General features: G+C 35.1%; 2 protein-coding genes across 2 annotated transcripts in view; one reads left to right on the top strand and one right to left on the bottom strand.

Annotated features, from left to right (window-relative positions):
• The window catches only part of LOC149909338 (uncharacterized), a 38,960-nt gene that overhangs the window by 5,613 nt on the left and 16,574 nt on the right, over positions 1-16,773 (top strand). Inside the window, exons 4-11 of the mRNA XM_090119322.1 lie at positions 72-197; positions 975-1,093; positions 10,033-10,252; positions 10,826-10,953; positions 11,259-11,405; positions 11,934-12,027; positions 12,427-12,613; positions 13,220-13,360. Coding sequence (XP_089975448.1) covers positions 72-197; positions 975-1,093; positions 10,033-10,252; positions 10,826-10,953; positions 11,259-11,405; positions 11,934-12,027; positions 12,427-12,613; positions 13,220-13,360 — 1,162 coding nt within the window. The remainder of the gene's footprint in view (positions 1-71; positions 198-974; positions 1,094-10,032; positions 10,253-10,825; positions 10,954-11,258; positions 11,406-11,933; positions 12,028-12,426; positions 12,614-13,219; positions 13,361-16,773) is intronic.
• Positions 7,968-9,021, bottom strand: LOC149909339 (uncharacterized). Its single transcript, XM_090118713.1, has one exon. It carries the CDS (start codon positions 8,964-8,966, stop codon positions 7,968-7,970), a length of 999 nt encoding a protein of 332 aa, XP_089974839.1. The 5' UTR covers positions 8,967-9,021.

The raw sequence follows: 16,773 nt of genomic DNA, 5'->3' as shown, positions 1-16,773 counted from the left end.
AATAAGGCAAGTTCTGTTTTTCTCTTATTTAGACCAATAAAAAACAAATCATTTTATACTTACATTTTCAGGCATATCAAAAAGTGTTAACCTTAGACCTAGATTATGCTTTGGAGAAGAAAGTGGAGCAAGATCTTTGGAATGTTGGATTTAAGCAGCAAATTGAGGCACTGCAAGCTATATCTAAAGATAGGAAGGTAGTATAATATAAAAATAATTTTATATTATTAAAATAATTAAAATTATATATTATTTTTCAGCAAATTGACATATTGAATTTAACTTAATGTAATGTTGTATTTTCCTGTTATTGAAGGTGCAGTAGACTATATTGTATTCAATTGTAAGCTATGTAAAATAATATAGACTGTATCCTTTGTTGGAAAATCATAAATATAAATAAATAAATAAATAATTCTGTTAACAAGTTAATTCTGGATTTTGAAATACAGATATTATTACAACTTAAAACTTAGATATTAGTTTTGTGCCCACAATTTTGTGGACATAGTATTTAATATAACAGAAACCCTTATCTAACTTTCAAAAATTCCACAAGAAGAAAGAAACCATAGTGCTAAATTTTATGAGGATTAATAGAATAATAAATTTCAAGTGAACCATAATACATATTACAAAAAGTTTGTACAGTAGAACACCAATTTAAAGAATCAGCAATTATTGCTTCTAAGCATAAATAAAAAAATGTGTGCGTGTACTAGTGTACACACGTAAGAAGTGAAACTTCATTATGACCTCATTTTTCAAAAAATAATTTACTACATATACCTATGCAACTTTACAGAAGTATGTTGAATCTGTGGTCGAATCAAAGATGGCGCGTAACGGAAAAATGTTACACTAAATTTTTTCTAACCCCGATACAGAAGTTTCACTTCAAAAATGAAAAACCAAGTAATTTTAATTCTGTTTATTTATTTTATTCAATATTTTCTTTTAATAATGAATTTCAGAATGCCCAACGTAGCGAGGCCCAAGCGATGCTGTCTTGGGTGCTCCAAGCTGCAGCCGGCTTCTACTTGTGCTTGCTTCATCAAATTTGCACCACATACAAACTTGACTTACCATTTCGGTCAGTACAGTATTAAACAATATATTATTTAAAGTTTATGAAATTTTGTTAAACTGTTTCCATATTAATTTGACATTTAATACAAGCAAATGTTAGGAATATGCAAGAAGCTTATATCTAATACACTGGAGATTGCACTATGACCATTAACTTGTCACAAGAAAATATAACCTTGAATGACGTCAGTGTTGTTTTTTGTCTCTTTCTGTGGGTGACCACACTGGTTTGTATATTCAGGATTTTTCGAAATAAAAAAAACCTAAAAATCATGGTCTATAAATAATAACGACATATATTTTTAACAGTATTTATATTATAATATTACTGGTCAACTTACATGAATAATTATCATCTTTATAGGTACATACCATTTTAATTGGTAGAGAATGATTTTAAATAACGCTTGATAACTTTTGATCTCATACTACGATTTTTTAATTAAAATGAGTGCTACATACATTAAAACATCGTTTTGGTTACTCAAGCTTCAGTCTAAAACTTTTCAATATTCCAAAGGGAGAGTTGCATCGCTAGTGTTGATGTGTGGTAACGATATTACAGTTCTCAGAAATTCGTATGTCTTTCAGGAGCTGTACTTACGGTTACTAATGGTTTCATGGTGGTTAATTATAATATAATTAAAATTACTTTATCCACAGTTGAGACGCAGTAACAAGAATGTTGTAAATAAAAAGGTATAGCACTTTTCAAAAGGTATTTTTTTTCTGGACCGTAATCCTCAGGCTTAAAATGCAAACTGCATATTCTGGCATGTTGATAAATTTTACCCTTGATAGGCACTATGGACAGCCATTTATTTCTTTTTATTTCATTTTTGGAAAGCTGAAATACGTAAAACAAAAAAATATTAGGTTAAAAAGTATAAATTTCAATGTAAAAAGAACAAACCACAATATGTGAGTGCAATACCGATGTCGTGTGTTGTTTCATTACTAGTATAAAATTTTTTAAAATGGTGTTCTAAATGTTCATCATAATATTGTTTAGCAATATATTATCGTCGCGATCCGTAAAAACCCATCATCATGGTTACCTTACTTGTTAAATTTGTTTGTTGAAAACTTGTTGAAAAATGATGAAAGTATTAGGAAAAGAACTCAATGCAAAAATAAAATACATAATTGGCTAAAATCACAAAATTATACACAAATTGAAAATTTATTCAAAACCTTGGAATAAGTACATTATTACAACGATCTACTTATCTTCCATCAAATAAAATAATATGTAATCAACATAAATTTTTACTGAATTTAATTTTAACATAAGTGATTTTAATTTTAACATATATATATTTTTATACAAATTTAAATAACAATACATAAAAAAAAATCTAATCACAATCGCTACAAACAAAATAAATATAATACATATATACATTTTTTTAAAACTTAAATGTGTTAAATTGAGCTTAAGTCCATAACTTTCGTTGTTGTTTTACTCGTCATCAACGATCGGTTAATAAGGTCCATTATTCTTAGAATTATTAAGTACGCAAATGTCAAATCACCGTCTTTGTTATTATAATTTTTGTAACTTTGTGAACGCTTGTATTATTGTGAATAATTAGTTTATATTACATAGTGGGAAGATATTATCGTCTAAGATACAGGCTCGGCCTAGTTTAGACGATAATGTCCATAGTTTTAAGTATTGTGTTTATATAAATTGAGTGGAATACACAGTGTAATTGAAGGTATGGATAAATAAAGATTTTTATTATTATTATTTATTAAAGAACTTATTTAACATGATTGCTTAGTAAAATGATGATAAATTTGACGATTTTTGCCATTAAAATGATTCTAAACAGGTAAATGCAGGAGTATTGAGGAATATTGTAAATAACGTAAATATACACTTGCCTGTGAAATTATAGGCCAGAATTTGGTGTCCAAAAACTTCTGCAATTTTTCACAATGCAATACATTATTTATATTCGGAAAATATTTATTAAATACGCAACAATATTAACTTAAATATTCGAAGCGACGCAATTTTTTTGACACTTATGCCATATTGTCAAAGTGAGAGTTGCTACAATTTTATTATGGTAACTACCCATAATCAGGGAGTATCGCTTTTTAATAATTGAAAGAAAGAAGAAAGAAAGAAAAACATTTATTTGACAACACAGCGTGACACATCAAAAAGTAGACAATAAAGAAAAGAATACATACAAATAACACAAAAAATTCAACAAGAAAAGAGAAAAAAAAAATATATATTAAAACAAATTGTGCCCGCAGTACCGCCAAAAAGGACCTAGTTCAGCTTATGCCAGGCATGAGCCTAGCGCTGGTTTTCAACTAGAACCTAGTTTCGACTCACGGATGTGAAGCGACGCAATAATAATAATAAATTAAAAATAATGTAATAAACATAATATTACATACATATACATATATTATATCGTGAAAAACGTACCCACATAAATATCCGAATAAAAAGTTCTATAAAATAAATAGACTTAAGATAGGATTGACCCATACTAATAGATAAAATAAATAGTAAAAAACAAAAACGAAAAAATAAGCATTGGACATTAATCTAACCTTCGCTGTTCATCGATTAAGTAGTTCTTAAGATGTTTTTTGAATGTATTAATGTTTAACAATAACCTAATCGGTGGCGGCAAGTCATTCCATATTTTCGATGCTGCATAGCGGAAGCTGCCTCTAAAAGTGGAAGTACTATGTTGAGGAATGATAAGTGGCTGAGCACAGCTTCTGCATGCAACATCTCGACTGCTCGTTGTCCAGCTGAGCTTTTCGTACAGATATATAGGCATACGGGTCTTGGCAATTCCGAACATGAGACAGGCCAGATGTAGTTGGCGTCTTGCTTGAAGCTTAAGGACTCCCTGCTTATTTAGGAACGGTGTGACACGACTACGTGGTGGAATAGTGTAGCAGTAGCGTGCACACGCATTCTGTACTCTTTGTATCAGCCGATCTGTTCTGGCCAGGAGACGTGGACCATAAACAGTATCAGCGTAATTAAGATTTGAAAGAACTAGAGACTCCACCAGACGTACTCGAAGATCCTCAGACAAGTATGGACGCACTCTATATAAGGTTCTCAACCGGAAAAAACAATTGCGAACCACATCGGTTATGTGCTTTTCGTACCTTAATGAGCTATCGACATACAAGCCCAGATTTCGTGCCTCGTCAACTTTTTGGATTGCCTTACCCATGAGCTTGACGTCAAAAGATGGTAGGGATTTAATATGCTTTTTTGAACCGAATAACATATACTTCGTCTTGTTAGGATTCAGCACTAATGCATTGGCCTCAGCCCATTCTGCAATACTTGCGAGGTCATCGTTCAAGTATTTAACGGCATTGTGTAAATCAGTGGGGAAGAATGAAATGTATACCTGAGTGTCATCGGCATAAATATGAAACTTACAATTTTTAATAGAATTTATTATATCAGCTGAGTAAAGAATAAATAAAATAGGGCCCAAAATAGAGCCTTGGGGCACACCTCTTTCAAGTAGGCTAAAACTTGACACTTGGATACTGCCATCATCCAACCGAATTTCAACCCTCTGTTGTCGATTAGATAGATAACTATGAAACCAGAGCACTGTACTGTGGCTAAAACCATAATAATGTAGTTTCGACAAAAGCAGGGGAATATTAATACAGTCGAAAGCTCGGGAAAAATCAAGCAATACAAGGAGAGTGCACATGCCCTTGTCCTGAGCGGCCAATATATTGTCAGTGACGTCCAACAAAGTTGTTGTAGTACTATGGCACTTTCTGAACCCTGACTGAAACACGGGGAGCAAGTCATTTTTCTCAATAAAATCTGTGAGTTGGCTACAAACAACTCTTTCTAGAATTTTAGACCTACATGGTAAAATACTTATAGGCCTTAAGTCTTTGTAAGAAGTTAGGCTACTTGTTTTAGGTAATGGTCGAACTAATGCCATTTTCCATAAACTAGGAAATGTTGACTTTTGTATTGAACTATTTATAATATGGGTTATAGGTTCCAAGGTATAAGGGAGTGTTAGTATCAACATATTCAAATTAATTTTATCGTGACCCTCAGCGTTCGATTTAAGTTTAAGCAAGTACCTAGATACAATGTCTTGAGAAACCGTTGCTAATTCGAAAACCGCCTCGCCATGTAGGTGCGATTCGAAATATGTTATGGTCGTCAAATTAACAATAGCCCTACCTGGGACTTGTAGAAAATGTTGGTTAATATTATTGGGACAGGACAAATGAGGTGGAAGTACATTTAATTGTTTCCTAGGCAAAACATGAGATTTTATATTGTTCCAAAGAATTTGTGGTTTATCTATTTTATTATTTATATTATGACGAAAAAAGGCAACTTTTTCACTGTGCAAGGAGGAAATAACAAGAGATTTCAATTCATGGTAATATTTTTTTTTAGAATCTGTTCTATTTTTTCGATACTTAAGTAATGCATCATCACGTAACTTCATGATGATTTTTATTGTATCAGTTAACCAAGGCTGTGGGGGCTCTCTGATTATACTTGTCTTAGTAGGCGCATGTAAATCGAACAATGTAATCATGCACTTTGAAAACGACTCGACCATTACATTGACAGAATCTAGAGACATGAAACTACTCCAATCTATTTTACCCAGGTCCCTGTTCAAACTTTCCCGACATATATTTTTGAGAGGACGGAATGTAGTGACGTATGGTTTAATTTTATTACGCTTTATGTTGAATTCGCACACAATAACGGAATGACCAAGGGAACATCTATATGGCTCGACTGCAACTCTCTTTGCCTGTAAATCAGTGCAAACCAAATCGATTGTCTGACTATTATCGGTATAGTGGGTAGGTACAGTAACAAGCTGGGTGAGGCTAAGAGAGGAAAGAAATTCGTTTATTTTTAAAGTTTTAGATTCGTGGCATTCTATCATGTTAACATTGAAATCACCCAGTAATAGACAGTGATCAAATTTATCAAGGCTACTTATAGTATCAGTCATTGTGTCCAGAAATAGGTCCAAATTAAGCCACGGTGGGCGATAGGCTGTTCCGACCGCAATATGCCTCCCATTTACTACTAACCGCAACCACATTTGTTCAACAGATTCACATGTGGAATTAATTGGTATCACTCTAACATTTAAGCCACGCTTGACATAGAAGCCTACACCCCCACCACGGCCCGAGCGCACCGTCGCGGGCCGCGGGACATGCCGTAGTCGGTATCCGGGAACAACCGGAGCGCGACCGACATCTTCTGCCCGTAACCACGTTTCATTGATGGCAAAAATATCAAAATTATATCGCACAACCATCGCAATAAAGTCATCATGAAATGTGCCCAGTGAACCCACATTATGCAATCCAACTATACCTAAGGTTATTCAACACCATTGTTAATATTATTCACTAACGGTAGTAATAATAATAACATCAAATTAAATAAAAAATATAATAAGTATAATAAAGAGTAAAATGTTGTACATAAAACGATAATATGGTAATAGTAAATATGTATTTTGTATAAATATCCATTTAAATTGTTATATCTCAATATCATTAATTGCACTACAATAATAAAAACAGCTGTTAAAAAATAAAGGTTCAGTTTGTGGTGGAAAGTGTAATGTGTAAAATATAAATAAACGTACTTATGCGATTCTATACGTTTATACAATATATTATCTGTTACTAATAATTCAAAATACAACAACAATTCAAATATTAGAAAAATACCATAATTATTCACAACAATTTTCAACATAACAATACAATAAAAGCACATTGAGTCAGAATTTAAAAAAAGGATGAACGTTAAGATATTAATCATATTATAATGTCTTAATAACAACGTCAAAAAATATTTCAATTCCTTATAATACGAGTGACACAAAAGTAGTAACAAGTAAGTAATAAATAAACAAACCAATAAACAAAAAATAAATGAAATGTTTATAGTTATTATCACATGAACAATTATAATGGAGGCGTTTTATATAGGTGTATGTATGAAAATGTAAATTAATATTAGGCAAGGCACTGCGGGGCACACACATTATTGATACTGATTCCATTAAGATAAAAATAATCTGAAGGTATATAAGCACTAACGAGTATAATTTGATAACATAACAAAAATACAATACGAAGATTGCGTAGCGGTTAAAAACAAGGATGAATTGTAAAATTCTATGAATTATTGTTAAAGGAGAATGGGCAAATTGGGCCTGAAACTTGGGCTAAGACCAATACACACGAAATATTGTTTTTGTGATAGATCATTACACATACCTTACGAAAAAAATAAAATAAAAAAATAAACCAACCGGGTTCTTGTACAGTCAAGGCAAAAAGTTTTATTTATTTGGCTATTATTTTGCGCACAATAACGGTGTTTTTAATTCGAGTGAAGTAAGTATAAATCTAAATGTCACTGGAGTGACTGAGTTTAACCACAAAAAACGTCTAACTACGTTAAATTATAATAAACACGGTATAGGTACCTGTTACAAAACATAATATTAGTGTATTTCGGTTATTAGAAGGCTTAAGATTAGTACGTATTTGTAAGTGAAAGTGAATTGGAGTAACATAAAGATATTGTCATTGTCTTATAACAGTTATTTATTGCAAAAAATATTATACACAAAGAAATAAAACTTGATGTGACTGTACAAAAACCCGGTTGATTATTTTTTTATATATATTTTTCCCGGTATGTATGTGTTATGATCTATTATAAAAACAATATCTCATGTGTATTGGTCCAACTCAAGGGTTCAGGCCCAACTTCCATAGTAAAATGCCCATTCTCCTTTGTACTAAAAACTTTAATAATTGATTTAATGATAAACCCTATATTATGCTCCGCCAAATATACGTTGTATATCTTCTTCGCAACGGATAAAGCATACAGAATCGTCTGGTTTGTTTCTAGCGAATATGCGACCCCGCTTTGACCAGACATAACGCCAACCATGACTAGTGCCCGCTTCGCGCGCCATCCGAAACAACTGGCGATTAAATTTAGTGAGACGTTCGTTAATATAGAAGCGTCTGGGAGGGCCCGTCATATCCAAGTCCGCAGTGGTGGCGCCGCGGCGCACGCGTGCACTCCTCAGCAGATCGTCGCGCAGCTGGCGGCGCGCGAGCCGCACGACTAGCCGCCGCGGACGGGGCGCCGCGGCCGCCGCGCCCTTTGCCGGCCGCGCTCCGATACGCTCAGCGCACACGATATCGTGCGGTTCAATTTGGATTCCAATTTTCGAAGCAATTAAGATAGTCGTGTGTATTGGGTTTTCTCCACTGGTCTCGGGCAAGTTAGAAATCTCTATGTCATTCGCCAATAGCTCCTGATCTCTGTCGTTAATGTCGCTTTTTAATTGTTTTATAATATTATTGAAACTCTGGGATGCGCTTTCGGAAGACGACTGCGTATGCATATTTTCGAGGACGGTCATACGTTCCTCTAGGGCACCGATACGACAGCCGTACTCTAACATGCTGGACCTAAATTCCGTCAACTCATCATGCAGTGTCTTAAATTCAGAACGAACTTCGCGCAATATCTCATCTTTGATTTTTTTTAGTTCCAGACAAAAGTTCACAGAAGCATCCCGACCGGCTGTGCTATTGGGCGAGGGAGAGGTGTTCTGCACATGATCATGTCGCCTCACCGGGGTGTCAGATGAATTATCACGTGCAATATTTTTTTTACATTCGGGACACTGCCATAACGTCGGTGTTATTCCCGTAGTAGATAAACCCACACATGCACGGTGATAGACGCCTTTACATTTATCACATTTAGCGGCATCTGACGGCGATAAGAATTTACCGCATCCACCACACTTAGGCATAATCAATTATTTTTAAGTAGTTCTGTACAGTATCGATAGATGTCGATATTCTAGAAGCCGGTCAGTACCAACAGATGGAGCTAGTGTTGATTATAATCAGCTGATCAGTGTTTATTTACTTTTTTCATACGAAGATATAATTATTAATACTATGTTTCAGTTGTATGTTTCAGAAAATCAAGATTACAGACCTTCCTGATTACTGATGCACAAATTTGGGCTATATTCTTACTTTATTCCTTCAAACACGTACCACATTTAGTTGAGGGGTAGTTTTAATTCAGCTGATCCGTTACACAATTATAATTTTTATGTTTTTACGTATTTCCACTGAACACTCAACTTTGCCTACAGTATATATGAAGATTTATAAAAAGCACTTCAACATAACACTAAGACTAAAACTTTTAAACTGTTTACACTATTTTTATAGTTATTTTAACAGTAGACGTATGCGCACAGTTTGACATCCGTGACGTCGATAATTGGTTCAGATACTTATTTTATTTAGCATAAATAATAATTGTCTCATCCAACAATGCTTCTGAATGACGTTGTTGGCAATTTATCAACAAACTCATGTACAAAAACTAACCTTTTGCACAGAATATTACAGCATACGTAGTAGCCTTGGGAAAACTTCGTATTAACAGTGGCAATACCAAGTTAGGTGTGAAAGTGATAGAACACAACAATTTTCTTGTTACACGTCAAATGTTCATACCGAAATCTCCAGTGTAAGATATAAGCTTCTTGGGAATATGGGAGTAGTGAAGTTTCACTCATTGTTTTTTTTTTATTCTAAGGTAAATATAGTATGACAGATTATTTTCTGATAATTTATTAATAATAACTCAGGCCCTGGAACCACAGACATAATAGATTTTCTATTGTGTCTGGGACCGACCGGGCCGCTTGGGGCTCAATGGGTTAATTGAAAATGACGTTGATTTCATAATATTCTGCCTAATAATGTTGTGTTAAAGTCAGTATCAGCGTTGGTCATCTAAAAATAAATAAATTTATTAAAAATTTAGCTTAACTAATTTGTCAATAACATCCCCAGCCGTCGCGCATCCCTCGTGGGCGCAGTAGAAGGCTGGGAGCCCACCGCTGGGATCACATTAAACAACACCGCCGGTGTAGCCGCCGCACGCTATGCGTGCCAACACTGCCTCGTGCACCTCGGGGACCTCGCGCGGTACAGACAGCAGCTGCGGGTGGCCCATACGTTCTATAGGCACGCGCTAGCAGTATCTGCGCACTCTGGACAGCCATATAACCAGGTATAGTGTTATGTCATTGTGTTATTGTGCCATCACTGCCTCGTGCACCTTGGGGACCTCGCGCGGTACAGACAGCAGCTGCGGGTGGCCCATCTCGTTATATTATGTTTTTGAAGTGAAACATATTTTATCACTGTCACGAAACGAAACCGTCACATCTTCGAAAAAAACGCAGCGTTTTTTTTTTCGAAGAAGAGGGATAGAGCTATTTAAGTTCGATTGAGAGAGAGTAAGAAAGAGAAGTTTCACTTCTGAGTTGTGTATTTTGTATGCACTTTTTTTTTCTTTTTAAGGTATAATTTTGTGTTTTGTTTCGTGTTTATTTTATTGAAATATAAAATAAGTATGCAAATTTTGACGTGATAACGTTTTTAAAATCGTTTTAGTTGGGTGACATGTTCAGAAAGTTGTGTCACACCAAAACCTCACGAGCGTGATCGCAGGTATAACGAGAGAGAGACGGACCGATCTCCCGTCTCATCTCGAGCGCTGCCACCAATAAGACGTTATCACGTAAACATCTCGATCGTAAACCTACTTTACAAACAACCAATTTTTTTCTGTTATCATCAGCTGGCGCTAGTAGCGTGGCGCCGTGGGCGTCGGCTCGCGGCGGTGTACTGGCACGTGCGCTCGCTGCTGGTGCGCGCCCCGTTCCCGCCCGCGCCCGCCAACCTCGCGCGCACGCTCGCAGCCGCCTGGTGAGTGGGGACAGTCGCTAGCGTCAGTGTACACTGGCGCTAGTAGCGTGGTGTACTAGGACGTGCACTCGCTGCTGTGGGGAGATAATTAATTAGTGGGACTTGGGAGGGAAAGGGCTGCTGATAAAGGGAAAAGATATGTTGGCAGTGTAGAAACAGAGAGAAATATTGAAAATTTATTATTTTTAACATTTGTTTTTAATTAAGTATTTAATTTTTGTTTACAAAAAAAGTCAACAAAAATGAAATGATTAAAAATTAGCAATAGCTTACAAATTATCTTATCTAAATTATCTCACTTGCAGCCGTGACGGCAAGGACGCCAGCCCGCTACCCGTGCTGACCGGCGTGTCGGAGAGCAAGTCGCCGACAGTCAGCAAGTCGCGACTCGACTCGCACTCGTACGTGGGCGAGCTGCTGCGCGCCTTGCACTACTTGCACACGGTGGATCAGTGAGTGTTGCGATGTTGGGCTAGTTGTAGTGATAGCCAGCAAGTCGCCGACAGTCAGCAAGTCGCGGCTCGACTCGCACTCGTACGTGGGCGAGCTGCTGCGCGCCTTGCACTACTTGCACACGGTGGATCAGTGAGTGTTGCTAGTTGTAGTGATAGCCAGCAAGTCGCCGACAGTCAGCAAGTCGCGGCTCGACTCGCACTCGTGCGTGGGCGGTATTAGTAATAATAAAAAAAAAGTATAGACCCGTCCTGTGGACATACAACCGAATTGTGGACCACATAAAACCGAAATATGTAGTAGAAAAAAATGATTGCCCAGGTACCATCACGAGGGGCCAAAAGGCTAGGCGTTGTTCCAGTTTGGCAAAAAGACGCGGGTTCGAATCCCGACTCGTAAACGATTTTATAAGTATTCTATAACTTGTTTTGTCTTATTTGCATTTGTGTTTGAATACTATAAAACTAAATATTAAACAAATACATAATTTGTTTTGCATAAAATTTATACTTATGCTTTCTTTTCAGACTGGAGAGTGCCTCAGAACTAGTCAATACATTGAACTCTTCCCTATCGCCGTTGATAGCTACAGACAGTTTTGATTCCCTTACACTTATTAAGGTAAGATATTCAATACACTTTGTGAAATATTCAAACCTTTTCAACTAACTCCTAAAAAAGGAGGAGGTTCTCGTTTTGACTGTTATTTTTTTACCTTTCAACTGGGTGATTCGAATTTGATGATTCTTTTAAATGGCCATGTCATTTAAATTTGAAAAATTGATGGTTTAGTTTTTTATTAAAAATTAGTTTAGTTTTTTATTAATTAGAAAACAACTGATGTGTCAGAAGTGAAACCTCTTTGACAAAATTAAAAAATATCAAAATCGTCGCCTTTCGCCATGACGTGACGGTATTGCCATGATGCTACCTTGAAATTATAATCTCAACGCGCCTAAAGAAGTTTCACTTCAATGATAATTGATCAGGAAAAAAATGTAGCTACTTAACATTTTACAGATGGCCTGCGTTATAATATGGATAGTACACTCGACCACAGAAGACCTGTCGCTCGAAACAAACGCTCTCAGCGAAGGAGAAGCCACAGCTGCACAGTTGGCTGGATCACTTGCGGCCGCGACTGTACTTGCGTTACTATTACCTGCTTATACTGCTGAACGACCGCCTGCTAAGGCTTTACCGACGTGTATGTACCCTTTAATTAATATTATGGTACAGTCGAGTAGAAAAGACTGATAGACTACTATAGGTAATAAGATAGTGAGATGGTTGGACGCGACTGTACTTGCGTTACTACTACCTGCTTATACTGCTGAACGACCGCCTGCTAAAGCTTTACCGACGTGTATGTACCTTTTAATTTGTATTAAGGTACAGTCGAGCAAAAAAAACTGTATTAGTATAGGTAGTATGATACTGTAAGGTTTGGACGCGACTGTACTTGCTTTACTACTGCCGGCACCGCTGAACGACCGCCGGCTAAACCATTGCCGATGTGTAGGTACATTTTGATTTTGGTTGGTGTATGAATTAGGTCGGGTAGAAATTACTTAGTAATAAATAATAGGTAGCTAAGAATTGTCATGATTGGACGCGACTGTACTTGCGTTACTGCTGCCTGCGTATTCCAATAAATAAAGTTTGGCAACCATTCGTATGTAACCTTACTCTGTAATCTTTGTACATTTTTCTTGAGTGTATGTGTTTTAAAATTCGGTTATATTCCGTTAAAAAATATCCTTACGAAAGACGACGTAATTTAGTTTGTACTAAGTTATATTTATGTTCACAGTGAAGATATTCCTGCAATGGATAGTATGCAACCCTAAAGTAGTGAAGTCATCTGCTTGGAAATCCCGACCGCAGATCTGGGCTGCGCTTGCGCATGTGTTCAACAAGTTGGCTGAAACAGCCTCATTGAGGGATGATAAGTGTGAGTATTAGGATATTTGGGATGAATTTCAAATTCAATAATGTAATTATTTAACTAGATATTGTTTAAGGTGATTGCAACGATCTGTTCCCAGCCAATATCCCGCTAGATGGCGCTGAATTCTACATTTCTAGTTTATTTGAGTTTTTGCGTAATTGGAATAGTCATCAAACCTAGGAATAGTCATGGCGGTTACTGAATATTATATTTTATTGAAATATGTTATATCATTGCCTTAAAATCCACCCAATTCGGTAAAATTATGCGTTTTAACATCTGTCATTGCATACAGGGTCGTTTACACACACAGACGTATACAAAAATGATAAAGATTTAACTCTAGATGGCGTGAATGTAAAGGGCGTCACACACGGTGAAGATACTACCTATAATATTTTATCTAATCTAGTAATATTTTATATTACAGTATCTTAAGGTATCCGGTATCAGCGTTCTGACCATCATTTTTCTTTTTTCGCTGTAGAACCGCCATCCTGTTACAAATGACCCACAAAGGAGAATGACCACGGGTGGTATCGGTAAAATTTTAGTTGTGCCACGTATTCGTTATATTGTTAATTCCTATTTGTATTTATAATGATCATATGTATCAATATTAAGTCTTAATTAAACCGGATAAATTGAAATAATAGTAAAAGTAAAAGTTTTTCTTTTGAAACATGTATGAACTTTCGCATTAGTAGGAAGTAGGATTGTTATAAAAATAAAAGTTATATTTGTTGGCGTAAACTATTTTATTGTAATTTTGGGAAATAAATAATGTCAAAATTGATTACCTACAATAAAACGCAGTTTTATTTTATTACCTACATTACACTATTGTTTTTTTTTTATCAAAACATGTATTTGAAGTAGCAAATATGATATTATGCTGATCCAAGCATTTTCACTCAAAACTAATATCACTAATGATTTGTAAAAGTAAATTATTTCAAAATACATTTCATAACCAACAAGTAAGAATAATTATTCATACAACAACAAATCAAAAACACTATTTACTATGGAAAAAAAACCAGGAAGGTGAAAAACATATTTACGATTTCGATGCACTCGACTTTTAGTAAAATAATAGGTAAAAATATTATTATGGTTTTGATCACAGACATATCTGTGGTTTTGATTTTAGCTACTAGTATCAGAAAGCTGCGTGTTCAATGCACGTCGGGGTCCCACAACTGTGGAGGAAGGAAGGTAGAATACCTCCATCGAATAAGTGAAGTTTCTCGACATACTCGATTTGCCGGCCGGCCTCAATGAAGATTGTCCGAAAGTTGTATATGTGCTCTGTAACGAAAAAATTTCGCTAGCGCGATTCAGAGTGAGGTGTCGTACAATATACCTAATGAAGTTTTTCATCTTTTTATTTTACTGCAAATACAAAATAAAAATTAAACAATGGTAATGTAAATTCTAAACAAACTACTACCAAAATACAATTAGAACAAAAATCATTTGACTTGTTTATTTCACCCAGAGGCCAGAGGCGGCTCGTGACAAAATTGTATAGGTGTTCACTTGAAATAAAACAACGAAAATACAATAGCGTTCGGGATGATTTATTACAAAAAAATGAGCACCACATTTTATAAATGTCTATAACACTAAAAATTACAAAGTACAGGCTATTTCAAAACGAATTCAATGACTAGGTATCAATAATTAGTAAATCACCGAATTTGCATTCGCGAGCGTAGGTATCCATAGTGTTTGTCACTGACGGTCACTGACCTCTATAACTTATAGTTATAGAGGTCAGTGGTGTTTGTTGTGTAAACATGTATGTATTTGAGTAGTTAGTAGCATATTATATTCTGAATTTCTGATCCATGCCTATTCACTCAAAACTAATAACACTAATGATTTGTAACAGTAAATTATTTCAATAGGTAGGTATTTGAACATTTCCCAACAAGACGTAAGAATAATTATTCGTAGGTATACAAGATACAATAACAAATCTAATACACTATTTATTATTTTATTATTTACTAGCGGTCCGCCCCGGCTTCGCCCGTGGTACATGTTTACGTTTTCTCTCCATAAGAAGTAATAGCTAGAGAGCTAGCGCAAAGCTACCTGTATGTATTTGACCAGACCTGGATTTTTGTGTGTTGATTCCCCTATACCTACTATACATGAGATGAGGAGTCACTAAGCCCAGAGTGGTGGACGGGGCGCGCGCTTAGGTAAGACAGGTGGAAATTTTTGGCGAACTTTGAAACCATTTGACCACGTCTGCCATTTTGATATTTGAAAATAGATTATTATTACTATCGGAAAATAACAATGGCAGACCATTATCACGCGGATAACATTCTGGCAGACACTTATGAAAGTGCTGAAAAAAATACAATTTTGAAAGTATTTGACCAGATCTGCCATTCATATATTTTATTTATTAGGGTCTTAAAAACTTATTTTCGAAACGGCAGACATTTTCATTGCGTACAGACTTCAGCAGACAACAAAACTTTACAGACTTCAGCAGTCAACAAGACTTAGCTTCTACATGGTCAGATGTATATATGTATTACGTTCCCTGACCTTACATCAATGATTTACTTTATTAATGTTTTTATGGTCATTTACATTTAATTTTGAAAACTATGGAATAAAATTTATAAATTTGATGATACAAAACTAAATATACATTTGTAAAGAATCTCAAATATAAAGTTGTGTTGCAAATAACAAATCATCATTTAAATATTTAGTTTATTTCTTTATTTAAGAAACAATTAACAATTACAAAACAACATAAAAAAACACGCATGCATTTATTGAAATGTTCATTCATCATCACTATCGTATGGCGTTGTGTGACTCGTCTTCATAATCCATTGAATCGGATTCTGTAAAAGTAAAACGTAAATTATATAATAAAAGAAATGAGTCATTATAAACTTACCTAGTAAGGCAATGCCTTTGATGTCGCACGATGCCGCCGCGCCGCCAGTGTAGGTAGGTACTTCTGCTGCTACATGAAAATATGCTAGGGTTGCAACAAATGGGAAATAAAACAATTGTGATTATTACTATTATGATGTAATCATTTATTCATATTATGTACATTCAAAACAATTGCTATTATTAAATCTGATGTAATTATTTTTTCATAAATATATAATTATTATTAATTACATAATATATTGCACTGTGAAATATTTACGTATCACTTTATTTTTGATGTTCTTAATTGTCTTTTATAAAATTTAAGTGACGCATTCGCATTGGGATCAACAATCCGATAAGAAAAGAATGGAGACAACATATACATAGCTTTGATTTCAATTCTACAGATACAAAATATACAATCTATCTAAAATGATACAACGGATGTTTCCTGCGTTTTCTCGTCAAAATACCGAAACAACGTAATTATTGTATAG

Source organism: Colias eurytheme, chromosome 3, assembly GCF_061535395.1.
Source record: "Colias eurytheme isolate Ceu_HAF_F1 chromosome 3, ilColEury1 Martin Lab GWU primary, whole genome shotgun sequence".
In the NCBI taxonomy this organism is placed as follows: domain Eukaryota; kingdom Metazoa; phylum Arthropoda; class Insecta; order Lepidoptera; family Pieridae; genus Colias; species Colias eurytheme.
This window is presented reverse-complemented; position numbering and strand designations above follow the sequence as displayed.